At 41.4% G+C, this 17,358-nt stretch overlaps 1 protein-coding gene across 5 annotated transcripts in view; it reads right to left on the reverse strand.

Moving 5' to 3' along the window:
• wdr33 (WD repeat domain 33) overlaps nt 1–17,358 on the reverse strand; it is a 139,245-nt gene that overhangs the window by 107,197 nt on the left and 14,690 nt on the right. For 2 of the 5 annotated variants that reach the window (XM_068041819.1, XM_068041817.1), the window contains exons 1-2: nt 2,718–2,800; nt 1,899–2,075 (exon numbers count right to left, since the gene is read on the reverse strand). Coding sequence is in view for 2 of the 5 variants with exons in the window: in XM_068041816.1 (XP_067897917.1) it covers nt 2,718–2,921 (204 nt within the window). In the remaining 3 variants the exon portion in view is untranslated. Of the gene's footprint in view, nt 1–1,898; nt 2,076–2,717; nt 2,946–17,358 lie in introns of those variants that run through there. The other 3 variants (XM_068041816.1, XM_068041815.1, XM_068041818.1) reach the window with 2 other exon arrangements.

Raw genomic sequence — 17,358 nt, forward strand, 5'->3', positions numbered from 1 at the left:
TTTAAGAGCTCTTCTGTGCACACACCTTGCAGAGTGGACGAGTGCATCCCGATAGCCGTAGTTTAACACCTGGTTGAACTCATTCACTTAGTTAACAGAATGATAGCTCTTGAAAGCTCCAATAATTCATGCCTGGGCTTCTGGAAGAGAGACCCCACCAACATTAAATATTGGTGGTAACATTTCAGGCACATGAAAGGCAATTCGACAGATTAAGTTTAATTTTCTTGGAATTTGTTTTGAGTTAGAAACCTTACTTCAGTAATAAGTCCTCACCTTAGTGACCACAATAAGTGGGGAAAAGATTTCTCAGAACATTTTATACAATGTTATTGTTTCTCTTTTTTGAAGTGGTAGATGTTTGCTGATCAACAATTCTTGACTGGTAACTTGCTATTGATTGATACACTCAGTGCCTGTTCATTTGTGATTTGTTGCTTTACAAAAAATTTTTGTGCCATACACTTTGGTTAACACGGGGTGATGACACACTAGATGTAAACATATTACTCTATTTTTGTGGGATAAGATCTGCTTCATTTTGACAATCTTTTTTCTTTAAAACTGTGTTTATATTGCACCTTACATCAGAACATCTCAAACCACTTCACAATGAATTACATTTTGAGCTGCTGGAATTTGTGGGCAAAAATGGCAGCAATTTTGTACCAGTAACATCAAACAGATAGGCCTGATGATTGATAAACTATGTTCTTGGTGTCATTGGTTAATGGGAGGAACGGTGAACAGGACACCAAGAAATTTCACTCTTCTTTCAACAACGCCACTGCATCTTTAACAGCCAACTGAACAGGCAGACGAGACTTCAAATTAACATCTTATCCAAAGGTCAGGACCTCACACAATGCAACATTTCACAGTATTGCTTGAGAATGAGCCCAGATTGCACATTCAAATCCTGGGATGGAACTCGAAACTGTATCTGAGTTGCAGGCGAAGTGTTACCAATGCAACCGCTGTACAAACTGGCAGCTTACTAATTAACTGTTGCAGTTTGTACAATGGGTCTGAGTTTAATATCTGCGAATAGGAATAAAGGGCAGTAGTGTGCATGAGATGGTATTGAATCTATTATAGGTAGGATAATTGATATTTAGGCAAAAGGGCAGGTTATCTAAAAAAAAATGTACAATTTCCAGACCGTAGGAGATAAGGTCTGCTTGTGGGAAATGCCAGAAACCCATCAAGAAAATTATTTTCCAAGAAACCCAAAATTGCAACAATTGGTGGTAGTGTGATGCGTTAAATCAAGACCAGAGAGATAGTTAGAAGAAAACTGAAGCAAAATGGCAGAAGCCAAGATAGCACTGGAAGGGAAAAAAAAACAGGATTGTTTTTACTGACAAAGGTCTCTACCTGAAATTTCAGCCTGTCTTCCTTTTTTTAAAATACACAGGCTTGCCGTTCGTTTCAACATTATGTTTCTGTACCAGTCGCAGCTTTTTCTTCCTATCCAGACTTACACAAATAATTTACCTGCTACTAGCTCTGCAATAAGTGATCCGCAGCTGTTAGGAGCAATATTTGTTGTTTCTACTGTGATCCCACCATTATACTAGCTCACCATCAATTCTTGTTTGTGACAGGGTGAGAAACAGAACACGGATCAGAGCTGAGTGTCAATATTAATCCCCATGTGCAATTTGTTTGAGTGCAAAAACAGCAACAAGCTGCTTTAGCTTGTACCTATAGATGAAAATCATTTCCTTATGGGATACTGAATCTTTCCAGAGAAAATATTACCATTGGGTAATTGAAGCAGACCTAGGAGGAAAAACTTTAACTTAAACCAATAAAAAATACATTACAAAAGAAAAGTAATCTTTCACATTATTTCCACAGCTCCCTTTAGACCTGCCATTTTAGTCAAAACTCACCAGGGCATTGCTTCACCACAAATGCTGAGATTTCAGATGCAGGAGTGATTGGCACTTGGGACTGTAAAGGCTCCCAATCAGTTCAAAATTCAGTTCCAGACAGGCAGGGGCACAAGAACACAATTCCCCAATAGCACTGACCGTGATTTCAGAAGCATGCTGCATCAATTCAGATTGCTGATAGGGCAGAAAATAAGGAACGCACTGGGTCACAACTTAAGTTTGACAGGTTGGAATGCGTCAATAAAACTGGTTGTCTCAAGCCCATAAATAAAACAATATTGCTGCTCCTTTTTAAAACCTGTATTAAGTATGCATTTTGCAGCGTATATATTTCACTCCAACTACAAGCTGGTCAGCTTCCTGTCACATTAAAAAAAAGTATTGTATTGTACATATATAGCAAAACAACAGGTGGTTGAAATATGATCACATGCGATTTACCTGAGAGCTCACTCTTGAAAGCACTGCAGTTATGTGAATCATACAAAAAAAAGTAATGTTTTCAATCAAGTACCCTTAGGTGTAAAAGGTGCTTAATGCAGTGTACACATCAGTAATAGTTTATTGGGCCATTTACTGAATGTCACAATACCATTCACAAGAATTGTGTATCTACCATCTTAAACAAAGAATATTCAAGAGTGTAGGAGTGGTGCTACGCATTTCACTCAGTGCATCTCACACCAAGTATGTCAGAAATTAGAACAAGAATCATTGATCTGGTTCCAAAACCTCTCACTTAACGTGGAGTGCAGTGCACTCCAACATAAGCTCATTCTCAACAGTGCACCAATCTCACTGTTACTCTCATCTCACCTCTAAGAACTTAATAACAGATGGATTATAATCGATCGTCTTCCTGTTCACAGCCTTTCTCATGCGTTTGCCATCAAAAGTCAGTTGCTGCATAGCTTGCTGCTGGGCAAAATCTGGCCTCTTGTAAAAGGTGTGCCTAGGTCCCTGGTGCTGGAACCTCGGCATGTGAAAAAACCGAGGTGGTGAGGTTATTTCCAAAGCCATGGTGATAAAATTCTTGTAACAAACCTGTAAGAAAAAATCCATAATGAAAAGTCAGTTGAAGTTTTGGATGATTCATATACTAACTTCTCTGCACAATTTCTACCATTATCAGTTCCCCACTCAATCCAGCAACTACAAACTGGAAGCTTTTAGCGACTTTTTCTGTTTTGCATGGATAGTGAACAAGATTTCTAATTCCACACATAAAACTAACTGCACACCTCAAAATCAGAGGTTGCAGCCAGCCTGAAGCAGTAACAATTGCTGAGCAACACGAGATTTGCATTACACAGACTTCATAATTAGTTTTACTCAATAGTTAATGGGAATGGAGAAAATAAATACTTGAATTCCTATTAGGAACTGCCTCGTTATTCTGCATTAAACTTCAACACTTTGCAGTAGAATACTTCCATTACATGTCAACAGGCTTAAGCACGCTAACACAATTACTACTGTTCTTTTAAGGAACATGGTTCTCTCTCTATATAGAGTGACTAACCTTTTTAATGTACATATTTATCAGGGTCAGTCAAGAATTCAAGTTAATGTCACTGGGAAATCAGGTTCCAACTGAAACAGAGATAGCCCCATGAATTTAAGACCATCTTCTATCCATAAATCAACAAAGCCTCTTCACCAGATAGGACACATGATAGAACCCTCAAGAAAACAAAGCAAGTAATGAATAAATGTAATAGTCCCTGAAGAGTAGAGGATAGCAATTTCAATATTCAAACAAAAATGAGACACAACTCTTGTGATTACTAGCCAGTTAGCCTAACATTGATAGTAGGAAAAATGGTCGAGGGAACTCTATGGCATGCTGTAATCAGCACAAGAACAACACAGGTTTTAGAAATAATAAATCATATCTTATTGGAATTCCTTGGGGGTTATTCAGCTAGTGGGCAAGGTAACTCAGTGGAAGAAAGTAATGTGTATTTTTAAAAGGCATTCAACAAAGTTCATTCGAGGTTAGATGGGAATGTTAAGGGCCAAAAGAACTGAGACTTAGAGCACTGTAACCCCCAAGGGAAAAAGCCTGGTGCAGAATGGTCTGATGACCATCTCCCATCTCAGCTGGCAAATTTGCAAAACAAACAGGAGCAGGAAGAGGCCATACGGCCCTTGGAGCCTGCTCTGCCATTCAATAAGATCTAGCTGATCTCTCTCGACTCCACCTTCCTACACTATCCCCATATCCCTTAGTATCCAAAAAGCTATTAACGTCCGTCTTGAATATGTTCAATGACTGAGCATGCACAGCCCTGCAGGGTAGAGAATGGTGAACAGGAAGTTAAGACAATGCCATTGCGCCTCTGGATCCTAGATTTAAATCAGTCTAAATTGGTAGGATGACCCTCTGCTCTCTCCACTAGCTGAAGCAATTATAGGAGTTAAAGCTTAGCTTGGTGACAATGGCAGATCACTTGGCTGGTGTACTGTTTTAATAATTTGAAAAAATACAAGCTCAAACCATTAATAACTATGTATTAAATATATTTGCCCCAGCCCTGCTGTCAGCTGAAGTTAACACAGCAGGATGAAGGAAACAAAAACATGCTACAACTCATTGCATCTAAAATATCAATACAACTTCCTATTGACCAGTCTAGCTTTATTTAAGGAATCTAGTAAATATCCCATGTCTTGTGCAAGAATCAAATAACTTTCTGAATCAGAATTTTATTAACCTTTTAAATTACCCAAAAGTGTTGATATTAACTGAACTATCTATCCTGAAAATGCCTCATGCAGACCAACATGGCCTGATCCCAATTCTGCACCACCCCAAGTTCTCATGCTACTGAGTGAATTGGGCTGTCAGGTGGACAGGTCCAGGTTTAGTTGTAAACACTTCCACAAATAGTCTGCCACAACGTGCTGTGAATGCTCACACATGGAGGTGCGGTACTAGATGGCATCCATTAAACTGTACTTCAGCGCAAGTCAGTATCTTGCAGACAGGACATATAACACCACGATACATCAAATATTAAAAATGTTAGACAATGTGCACATTGTCTGTCACCTTTTCTGATTATAAATTCCTGCGTCCCCATTTATACTGAAAATTGCCAATGTAAACTTGTCATAATGTTACAGTCATCCCTGCCAATCAAGGCACTAAGGAAATTTACAACAGGAAGAAAAATGAAATGGGACTGAATTGTATCTGCATTCCCTGTTCACATTATCCCTTGGCATCAAATCCCACTTCACCGGAAGACTACATTGTGTCTTGGCAAACCATGTGCAACGTCATGGGAAATCAACTAGCAAAAATAAACTACTTTTTTCCACTGAAACAGTTCACAATTATTTTGCACATTTACAGCCATGTATCTTAAACTGGGTTCTGCATGTACTATTAAAACTGATGCCAAATTCTTCAGTTTTACACATCCAACCTATTCAGCTACAAAGCCCAGAATGCAACACTCAAAACCACAAATTACATAGTCAAAAACAGGAAATACAGCCACATGAAAGTAGGAAAAAATGGTTCTATAAAACACTCAAAACAGCACTCATGTTGTATGGTCACAAGACTAAACTTAATTCAAAATAACACTCCAATCTGAGTTTTACCCATGTGCATGAAATCCACCAAACCACGAGCTGAAATCAGTCAGACACTTTCATGTGCTGGCCTCATTTCTTCGCCGAGTGCTTCACCTTTTTGAAGGCATCCCCCCACAAACCCTTTAAGGTGAAAGCATTTTATGCACCTACAGAGCAGTACCTAATCCTCACTATGCTACGGTAGTTAATCAGTAATTTCAAACTGATGCTGCCACCTTGTAATCCTATATGCAAAGAACTCTAGAGGTAGTTAGTAATTTTATTAAATCCGCAGCCCCAAACATTTATTTAGTGCAGCACTTTACCATCTGTATAGTAACTATGCTAAAAAATAAACTCAGAGCTGGTCTGGTGCATACTGAAAACAGAAACGGGAACTGTGTTGTTGGGGTTTGCTTTTGGTGTCGGCTTACTTTTTTCCACTGTCACCAAATATGGTGTTTGACAGCTGAATCCCAGTTTCATTGGCCAGACTGTTGAAATCCTGTCCTGTGTTTCCCACCTGTCCCTCCCCTGCCAGTGCTGGCTGCTTTCTCTCCAGCTGGCAGTGCTGGGTTCTCTTCCACACTGCTCATAGAATGCTAGCTACACTACCTGAACAGCTAACAGCTGCTGACATGAAGGGTCTTCTGACCCACACTGCCCAATTCAAATTTCTGATGTTGAAAACTCCTAATTGCTTGAGCTGAAAAAAAGGTTCATATGGCAAGGGATTCATTGCCTTTGAACACGTACATTGAGCCAGATGGTGTTGCCTTCATCTGCCACACAGAAACACACGCAACATGCCACTTTTAGCATTTCCATTATTTTCTTTTTTAGAATTTTTTCCACAGATGACAGTTTGTTCAACCTTGCCCGTCTAAGAGCGAATACCAAAGTATGGAAAGTCCTCACCAGGGAACTCCTCTTTGCTGACGATGCTGCATTAACATCCCACACAGAAGAACGTCTGACAGGATTGCGGCTGCCTGCAACGAATTTAGCCTAACCATCAGCCTCAAGAAAACAAACATCATGGGATAGGACGTCAGAAATGCTCCATCCATCAATATCGGCGACCACACTCTGGAAGTGGTTCAAGAGTTCACCTGCCTAGGCTCAACTATCACCAGTAACCTGTCTCTCAATGCAGAAATCAACAAGCACATGGGAAAGGCGTCTGCTGCTATGTCCAGACTGGCCAAGAGGGTGTGGGAAAATGGCGCACTGACACGGAACACAAAAGTCCGAGTGTTCCAAGCCTGTGTCCTCAGTACCTTGCTCTACAGCAGCGAGGCCTGGACAACGCATGTCAGCCAAGAGCGACGTCTCAATTCATTCCATCTTCGCTGCCTCCGGAGAATCCTTGGCATCAGGTGTCAGGACCGTTTCTCCAACGCAGAAGTCCTCGAGGCGGCCAACATCCCCAACATATACACCCTACTGAGCCAGTGGTGCTTGAGATGGCTTGGCCATGCGAGCCGCATGGAAGATGGTAGGTTCCCCAAGGACACATTGTACTGCAAGCTAGTCACTGATATCAGACCCGCCGTCCACGTCTCCGCTTTAAAGACGTCTGCAAATGCGACATGAAGTCCTGTGACATTGATCACAAGTCGTGGGAGTCAGTTGCCAGTGATCGCCAGAGCTGGTGGACAGCCATAAAGGCGGGGCTAAAGAGTGGCGAGTCAAAGAGACTTAGCAGTTGGCAGGAAAAAAGACAGAAACGCAAGGAGAGAGCCAACTGTGTAACAGCCCCGACAACCAATTTTATCTGCAGCGCCTGTGGAAGAGTCTGTCACTCTAGAATTGGCCTTTATAGCCACTCCAGGCGCTGTTTCACAAACCACTGACCACCTCCAGGCGCTCACCCATTGTCTCGAGACCAGGAGGACAAAGACGACGACGACTAAAATAAACATTTCTAGAGATTTTTTCGTCCGGTGGAAATTTACGAGTTAATCCCAAACACCAGGAAACTGATCTGATGAGAATACAAACAGACCTATTGGATTAATGGCCTTGACAGGCTAACATGTGACACCTGAAATGGACAGATTTCATCACTAATAAGTAAACAGAGCAAGGTCCAAAAATGCAGCAAAGCCTCTTAACAGAGACAGCACAACTACACAAGAACATACACTCTAATGCGGCAGTTATGTTTTAATCACCTTGAAGAATTTCTCACATATGACTATTTAAAAATGTCTTGGTTCAACAAAAACCCCTGCCAGATCCAGAAGGTTGTGCGTTCAATTCCTACTCAGCACAAGCATATAATCTAAGCTGATACTTCAGTGCAATACTGATTGAGTGCTGCATTGTTAAAGACTGAGATGCTAGTTAAATGGAGGCCTCACCTGCCCTCTAAAATGGATATAAAAGTTCTCACACCACTATCTTAAGAACAGCAGCCGAGTTCTCCTGATGTCCTGGCCAATGATTATCCCTCAACCAACAACTAAAACAGATATGATGATTTGCCTCCTTGCTGTCTGTGGTGACTTGCTAAACAGACTGGCTGCCATGTTTCCCTACGTTATAACCAGTGACTACAATTCAAAAATATTCAAAGGCTGTAAAGTGCTTTGGGATGTCCTGAAAACGTAAATAGGAGCAGGAGTAAACCATTCGGCCCCCCAAGCATGCTCCGCCTTTCAATCAGATCATGGTTGATCGATTGTGGCCTCAACTTCACTTTCCTGCCTGCCCCACATAACCTTCGAATCTCTTGTAGATCGAGGATCTGTTCTAACTCAGCCTTGTATATATTCAATGAGCCAGCCTCCAATGGTCTCTGGGGAAGAGAATTCCAAAGATTCACTACTGAGAAAAGAAATTCCTCATTTCCATCTTAAATGGGAGACCCCTTATTTTGAAACTGTGTCCCCGAGTTCTAGATTCCCCAAGGGGAAACATCCTCAGCACCTACCTTGTCAAGCCCCCTCAGAATCTTATAGGTTTCGATAATATTACCTCTCATTCTTCTAAACTCCAGCGAGCATAGGCCTAAACCTGCGTAACCTTTCCTCATTAAGGCAACCAGAGAATCAACTGAGTGAATTTTCACTAAACTGCCTCCAATGCAAGTATATCCTCCTATACAAGTCCAAAACTATAACAGTACTCTAGGTGTGGTCTCACTAATGCCCTGTACAATTGGAGCAAGACTCCCCTACTTTTATACTCCATCCCCCTTGCAATAAAGACCAACATTTATGTACAAGGACACCCAGATCCCTCCATACTGAGGTTGTGAAAGGTGTTATATAAATGCAACGTCTTCCTTTTTTTGAAAAAGCAGCTACTGCAAAGCTCCCAAAGGGAAACAGCAATTTCTCAAACTATGTGAACCCCAGGTTTAAATAATGTGCAAACTTGGGCTGAAAAGTAGCAAGTAACATTCACACCATACAAGTGCCAGGCAATGACCACCTCAAACAAAAAGAATCTAACCATCTCCCCTTGATGCTCAATGGCATTACCATCGCTGAATGTCCCACCATTAACATCCCAAGGGTTACCATTGACCAAAAAATTAACTGGACCAGGAGTGTATTGAGTGCAGCTCCAACAACACTCAAGAAGCTTGATATCATCCAGGACAAAGCAGCCCACTTGATCGGCACCCCATCCACCACCTTCAACCTTCACTCCCTTCACCACTGGCGTACAATGACAGCAGTGTATACTTTCTACAAAATACACTGCAGCAACTCTCCAAGCCTCCAACAGCCTTCCAAACCCGCGACCTCTACCACCTAGAGGTACAAGGGCAGCTGACGCAACCTGCAATTTCTCCTCCAAGACACATATCATCCTGACATAGATCTCCACCACTCTTGCTTCATTGTCACTGGGTCAAAAACCTGGAACGCCCTTCATGACAGCACTGTGTGTGTACCTACACCAGATGAACTGCAGCTGTTCAAGGCGGTGGCTCACCACCACCTTCTCAAGGTCAATTAAAGGCGTGCAATAAATGCTGGCCTTGCCTGCGACGCTCACATTCCATGAAAGAATAAAATAAATCCATCTTTTTCAGCCCACATAAGCTGTTATTTATGAACAGCAATATTTGATGAATGATATAGTATTTCTTTTGCTAGGTTTAGACAAATTCACAATCAGAAATTATGCGTTTGAGTGTTCGTGCCAGCCTGGCTCAATTGGTAACAATTGCACTAGTCATAAGGTTACAGATTCAAGTTTTATTCCAGTATTTGAGCATATAATCTAAACCAGCAGGCTAAGGCAAGACACTGACTACCAGAACTGCCAGCTTTCAAGTGAGACTTCAAAACGAGGCCCCATTACCTGTTCAGATGGACACAGAAGACCCCATGGCTCTATTTGGAGAAATACAGGCGAGTATTCCAGTGTCCTGGCTGTCATTTATCCCTCAACCAAAATCATAAAATAAGCTATTTCGTTGGCTGGCTGTACGGACCATGCTGTGCAAAAACTGGCTGCATGTTGTGCTTACCTAACACTTTAAAAGTGATGCATTGGCTGTGAAGCATTTTGCGATGTCAAAAAGACACTAAAGAATATAAATGCAACTCTTTCGGGTTTTTTTATTAACAAAACATCCATCATTTGTGTTAGAAATGCAGACTTGGTGTCTTTTCAGAGTTGTATACGCCCTTCCCGTATCATATCTGGATATCTAAGGTACCACAGTAGTTGGTAATTATCCCATAAATATATTGAAATTCAGCTGTATTAATTGAAATATAAATTTATTCACAAGCAAAATTAATCCATTTACTCTTCTACTTTGCTTAATGGTTTTATAAGCAAAACTTTGGAAATGACTGAGATTCTACTATATCACAGTCCCTTGCACCTGCAATCTTTTAGTGTATAAGCAGCATCTAAATTTTAACAGTAACATTACTTCAAGAGCGCACAAAGACAGCAGGACTCATAACAGCCAGCACCAGCCAATTAGTGACTAAGTCACACAGATGATGATGTCTGGGTCAGTGATGTGTCAGACACCTCAGTAAGACAACCTGAAGCTGCACTTTTGAAGATAGCCTCCTATGCATTTGTAAACTTTGGATGGGGGAAGGTGGATTACGATTAAATAATGGCAATGACGGGACAGTGAAGGTAGAGAGCAATTGGAGGGTGATGCACTCACTCAATAAGCCATCTTGCAAGTTGTCACCTGGAAGCTCAGAGTGCTTTTGGTTAATCTCCAAATGCACTATTTTGAAATATGCTAACTCTGACTGACTTGCTCAATAATTGGAATCATACACTGGCAAGGTACAGACTGAAAATGAGATACAAGTCACGAAGTCAGCTTTGATATGCATTGTTTTAAAAATGAAATACAAATGAAAATCTGCAAGAAAACTGTACTAAACTGCACAATTAACTTGACTGTGGATCAATCTTTTTAAATATTTAAATTAGTTCTTCTCCCATGGCAACACACGAACAAAAATGTTTAAAATATCCTTGTCTGCTTTTCTCCCACTCTCTAAATCTTTACGATCCTGCAACATCTCTCCCCTTCCCTCTCTTTATTGCTGACACTTGGTCTATCCATCTACGTATGTAAGTTTCTCTGTGTCCTCTCTGGCACAAGTCTATGTTCTGTACAGCTGTTTCACACGCACACAATCCCTTGTTTGTACATCACCCACAAAATTCCTGTGATAAAAGGCAGATGATTGATAATTAATAAGTTATGCAATCAAATGCTTGTGATCCAACAGTGACTGATTAGCTCTAATTTTGTTGTTAAATAGTGTTATGGGAAAGGGTTACAGGAAATGAATGTTACATACAAAATTATAGTACACCCAACAGAATGTTTATCTATACATCATCTGCTCCTGCAGCCCAACTCAAAAGGTCTGACACACTCTCTCCTTCCATGCAAAAAAGCTAGCAGCATGGAGCCTCGTCCCCGACTACCTTGCCATTAGCAGTAACAAAGAGCAGTCATGCAAATTGATTTTCAGTTCAACGGGAGGCAATGAACGTCCCACCTTATACATTGTACCCCATCACCTACCTTTCAACGGCCACACAGCACAGCTCACTAGCTGGATTTAGATATATAATATATATGTATGTCTTGTGAAAATATATCTAAATTGTTATTTATTTTAACCCCCACTCGCATCATTGCATCCTGTAATACTTCTCCCATCACCTTTTAACAAAATAAATTTGCCACCATAAATCAGTGGTTCCTACATTACGTAACAAAATTCTCCAACTTAACCAGCAACACCACAGGGAGTGTGCACACAAGTGTAGATGGACACCTGGGTGTCCTGGTCAATAAGTCACTGAAAGCTAACATGCAGGTGCAGCAAGCAATTAAGGCTAATGGTATGTTAGCCTTTATCGCAAGAGGATTTGACTACAGGAGTAGTGAAGTCTTGCTTCAATTGTACAGAACCTTGGTTAGACTGCATCTGGAGTACTGTATGCAGTTTTGGTCCCCTTACCATTGGAAGGATATTATTGCCATAGAGGGAGTGCAAAGCTGATTCATCAGATTTATTCCCGAGATGGCAGGACTGCCCTGTGAAGTGAGATTGGGGAAACTGTGCCCGAATTCTCTAGAGTTTCGAAGAATGAGGTGTGATCTCATTGAAACTTACTTAAAAGGATAGACAGGGTAGATGCAGCGAAGATGTTTCCCCTGGTTGGGAAGCCTAGAACCAGAGGACATAATTTCAAAATAAGAGAAGCCTCTTAGGACAGAGATGAGGAGAAATTTCTTTACTCAGAGGTTGTGAATCTTTGGAATTCTCTACCCCAGAGGGCTGTGGAAGCTCAGTCATTGAGTATGTTTAAATCACAGATTTCTAAATACATATGACGTAAGGGGATATGAGGATAGTGTGGGAAAAGGAAATTGAAGTGGATAATCAGCCATGATCATATTGAAAGGCAGGGCAGGCTCGATAGGATGATTGGCCTACTCCTGCTCCTATGTTCCTATGTAACTCTGCACTGTTTACTGTTGTACAGCAGGCAATGCAATTTCCTACAACCCAACTGATGACAACATGACTGCTTCAGTATTTTCAGCAGACGGTAAGAATGACAGCAAGGTGAAGAGAATTTTAAGTACGTATAGGTGTAGTGGCTGAATGGAGTAGAGAGATGAGACACAATAACAATATTTAGACATTCTGGAGGGTGCACACAGGGATCATGGGCTGGAGAAGAGTAGACCAGTCCTGCTGGTCTTCTTGCCTCTGTTCCACTCCCTGGCTCTCTGTGAAAGCATTTGCAATGCTCCTTCCTGCCCAACCAACAGCCACTTCAAACTTGACGCAGTGATCCCTGCTCCCAGTCCATCAGCCTTCCTCTCGCCAACCAGGCCACCTCAGTCTGGGAGTATGAGGGGCAGCAAATCCTCTATTTTCCCAGATGAGCATTACCAAAGGTCCGTAAGTACGAGGCAACAGTTCCCTACACCAGCATACTGCAAACACCAAGGGAGGCAGCACCACCCAGCCTTGCGTTGCAGAGTCTGCACTGGGCTCCCAATGGTTCCTACGTGCCTATGGTAAACAAAACACTAGAGAGGTCGCCAATATTATTCAGCCAGGGAATGCCAACTAATCCACTTTGGTGCTGGAAAAAGACCAGCATCACCAAGATACGCCAAGCTGGAGAATTCCCATGGTAATTGGAATAGGACTAATAGGCTACTGGCCTTCATCATGTGCAGATCCATGATACAGATAGACAAATTTCTGGGACAGACAGGACAGAACTATTGAGAATTTTCAATGCTCTCTTCTCAATATTTTTCCCATTTCAGTTACTGGTTCCCTACTCTCCAATCCCAGGGTCATGTTTCTCTTTCACCCATGTCTGTTGCTGCAACTCCTAAACACAGCAGTAAAAGCCAAAACCACTGCTCAACACATTGCATGACATAAGAACATAACACAAGAATTAGGAGCACGAGTAGGCCATTCGGTCCCTCGCGCCTGCTCCGCCATTCAAGATCATGGCTGATCTGATCCTGGCCTCAACTCCACTTTCCTGCCTGCCCCCCATAACCTTTAAGACCCTTGTAGATCAAAAATCTAACTCAGACCTGAATATATTCAATGGCACAACCTTCGCTGGTAGAGAATTCCAAAGATTAACAAACCTCAGAAGAAATTCCTCATTTCCATCTTAAGTGAAACTGTACCCTAGCTCTCGATTCCTCTACAAGGCGAAACATCCTCTCCGCATCTACCCTGTCAAGTCTCAATAAGATCACCTTTCATTCTTCTGAACTCCAAGGAGTATAGGTCCAACCTGCTCAACCTTTTCTCACAAGACAACCTCTTCATCCCAGGAATCAATCTAGTGAACCTTGTCTGAACTACCTCCAATGCAAGTATATCCTTCCTTTAATAAGACCAGTTACAATAAGGCCATACCACAAGCAGCATAACTTCTTCAGAGCCAAATCGCCAACCCTTGCTGTATGTAAAACTACAGTCCTCTACCGGCTCCCGACCAGAGGTCCACACTCCATTCTGGCTCCTAGGTCTTCTCCAATTTCTTCAAACCTGAGCCCACCATATCGCCAAATTGCCTTACTCCTAACCTCTTGTCCCATTAAACACAATCCATGATTAGATCAGCCATGATCTTGAATGGCAGAGCAGGCTCGAGGGGCCGAATGGCCTACTTGTGCTCCTAATTCGTGTTATGTTATTATGTCATGTAATGTGTTGAGCAGTGGTCTTGGCTTTTACTGCTGTGTTTAGGAGTTGCAGCAACATGGTGAAAGAGAAACATGACTCTGGGATTGGAGAGTAGGGAGCCAGTAACTGAAATGGGAAAAATATTGAGAGCATTGAAAATTCTCAATAGTTCCGTCCTGTCTGTCCCAGAAATTTGTCTATCTGTATCATGGATCTGCACAAACAATAACGGTTCTGCAGTTGAGCTTTTGAGCACTTCACCTGCTCACATTTCAATCATGTTTGAGAGAAAAGGACAAGTAATAGACAGAAAGATATAGAGAGGAAAAGAGGCAGAAAAAGGAAGTCTAAAGACAATGGAATCCTCACTGCAAAGTATAAGAAAACACCTAGAAACCAAAAATATAATTGTCACCATGGATTTCAAAAGGGAAAGTCTTTCTTGAGCAACCTTGATTTCTTTGAAGAATGACAACATATAGATAATGGTAATGTAGGTGTAATATATTTACATTTTAAAACATCTAGAAAGATGCTGCATAGCAGACTCATGATTAAAGATCAGAGCACATGGAATCATGACACAAGTAACAGAATGGGTAACAAGCTGGTTACAAAACAGAACAGCGTAACAGTTATTATTCATAATAGCTGATGATGAGAAATGGTGTTCCACAAGGACCAGTGCACAGGACCACGATGTTCACTATTTACATAAACTCTGGTCTCAGAAATCAAGTACAAATTCAAAATTTGTAAACATCACCAAATCGGAGAGGCATAATTTATACTGAGAAAGACTGCAACAAAATACAAGACAACACTAATAAACTTATAGAATGGCCATGTAAATGACAAATGAATGTCAATATAGATTAAGTGTTGGGTGGTACATTTTTGAGGCTGTATACTTCTGGGAAAGTAACACTCTATATGGGACAGAGGCACATAAAAATCTAGGGGTGACCTAATAGGGGGTCTTTAAAATTAAAAAGGGATTTGAGTAGAAGATATTTTCACTTTGAGAGAGTCCAAAAATAGGAGTCACTGATAAATCTAGTAAGGAATTCAGGAGCAATGTCGTTACCCATAGTGCGGTGGAACTTGCTACCACAGAGTACTCGCAATGGTCTAAAGCAGCAGAAGGACCAAGGGGCACAGATTCACAGACAATTAAAAGTAGCAACGTATGTTTACAAGGCCATAAAAATACAAACAGAACAATGGGGTACATGCCTACTGGAGTAGAACAGAATTATGTTAAAGTTGTATGGGTGATCTAGTCTTTATATTACAAAAAAAGGATACAGTCACTGAAGGAGGTGCAAGAAAGATTTACAAGTATGATACCAGAACGGAGAGATTATAGAAAGACTGAACAGTCTGAGCTCTTTTCATTAGAAAACTGAAGTTGGGGGGATAATCTAATAGAGATCTTTAAAATTTAGGAGGGGGGTAGACAGAGACACGATGTTTCCACTTGTGGGGGTGTTCAAAAATAGGGATCATAAATATGTGTTAGTTACTGATAAATCCAATGGCGAATTCAGGAGAAACTTCTTTACCCAAAAAGTGGTTAGAATGTAGAACTTGACCTCATGGACTGGTTGAGGCAAATCGCATAGATGCATTTAAGGGGAAGCTAGGTATAAGAGGGAAAAAGGAATAAAAGGTTTTGCTAATCGGGTTAGATGAAGGAGGGCAGGTTAAGGCCCATGCGTAAACATCGGCATAGATCAGCTGGACCATATGGCCAAATTCTGTGCTGTAAATTCTATATAGAAGTGAATGTAAAGGTCAAATAGAGACATTGGAAAGTAATGTAGAGAAAAAGGAGACAAGAAATTACAGTAGATTAGCTTGTTTTCTTTCCCCTTACTGTTGCAGCTGCCCAGATACTGTACTGAGCCCAGCAGACTATGCATAATGAACTATGCATTATAAATGCATGAGTGCAGCGTAAAAATTGCTGCCGTGCACTGCAGCATCTACAGTGATTTTGTACCTGATAATTCTGATCAGCAAGTATAGGATGAGAAGGAAGACATGTTGCAATGAACACTGTTTTTGGAGTGTACAGTGAAGGCAATTCTACCAAAGGCTTAAGGTTGCTATTTATACAGCACCTTTAACTTAGTAGAACATCCCAAGGTGCTTCTCAAGAACACTATAAAGCAAAACTTGACATTGATCCACATAAGAGATGATATTAGGGCACATGGCCAAAAGCTTAAAAAGATAGGTTTTAAGGAGCATCTTAAAGGAGGAAAGTGGGAGAGAGGCAGAGAGGTGAGGGAAAGTGTTCCAGAGCTTAGGGCCTTAGAAGCTGAAGGCACAGCCACTCATGACAATGCAATTAAAATCAAAGATGATCAAGAGGTCAGAATTAAATGTGCGCAGATATCTTGGAGGATTGTCGGGCTGGAGGAGATTACAGTGATAGGGAGGGGCAAGGCCGTGAAGGGATTTGAAAACAAAGGACAAGAATTTTAAAATTAAGGCATTGCTTAACTGGGAGCCAGTGCAGGTCAGCGTGTACAATGCTGAATGGGACTTTGTGCCAGTTAGGACACAGGCAGCAGAGTTTTAATGACCGCAAATGGATGACAGGAGGTAGCTGCAATAGCCCAAAGCTGTTGAGCAGCATTTGTAACTAAGAGAGGCTGGGGATAACAACTGGGAACAGCACCATCACACACACCAACATAATAATCTTCCTGCAAGGGCCGCGTGTTGGTAATTCTACAGTGACGGGAATCCGGCTCTCAAGGCGCATCAGTAATCTTCCTCAGCAAGTGGGACCTGCCCACTCTGGTGCTGTATTTATTTTCTCTCTTATCAGGTGGAATTACTTTTTGGCCTTGGGGTAATTTCTTCCAACAAGTTGGTGCACAGCTGCAGAGTCAAGCTGAGCACTGCAACTGACCCCTGGTAACCACTGACCATATGGGGTTGGCTTGTGTTCACAGACAAGTTAAATCCATGGGACTTGACAAGTGCCACACATTTTGTTGCAGTCTATCAAATAAAATTTTTCTGCCATGATTCAGAGGTTAATTTTACTCTGGGGGATAAATGCATTTTTCTCCCGTTAGAGTTAGTTTGTTTCAAAAACAATCCCTAAATAGCAATGTTTAGTTTAGTTTTAGTTTAGCGATACAGCACTGAAA

Source organism: Heterodontus francisci, chromosome 11 (genome assembly GCF_036365525.1).
Source record: "Heterodontus francisci isolate sHetFra1 chromosome 11, sHetFra1.hap1, whole genome shotgun sequence".
Classification (NCBI taxonomy): Eukaryota; Metazoa; Chordata; class Chondrichthyes; order Heterodontiformes; family Heterodontidae; genus Heterodontus; species Heterodontus francisci.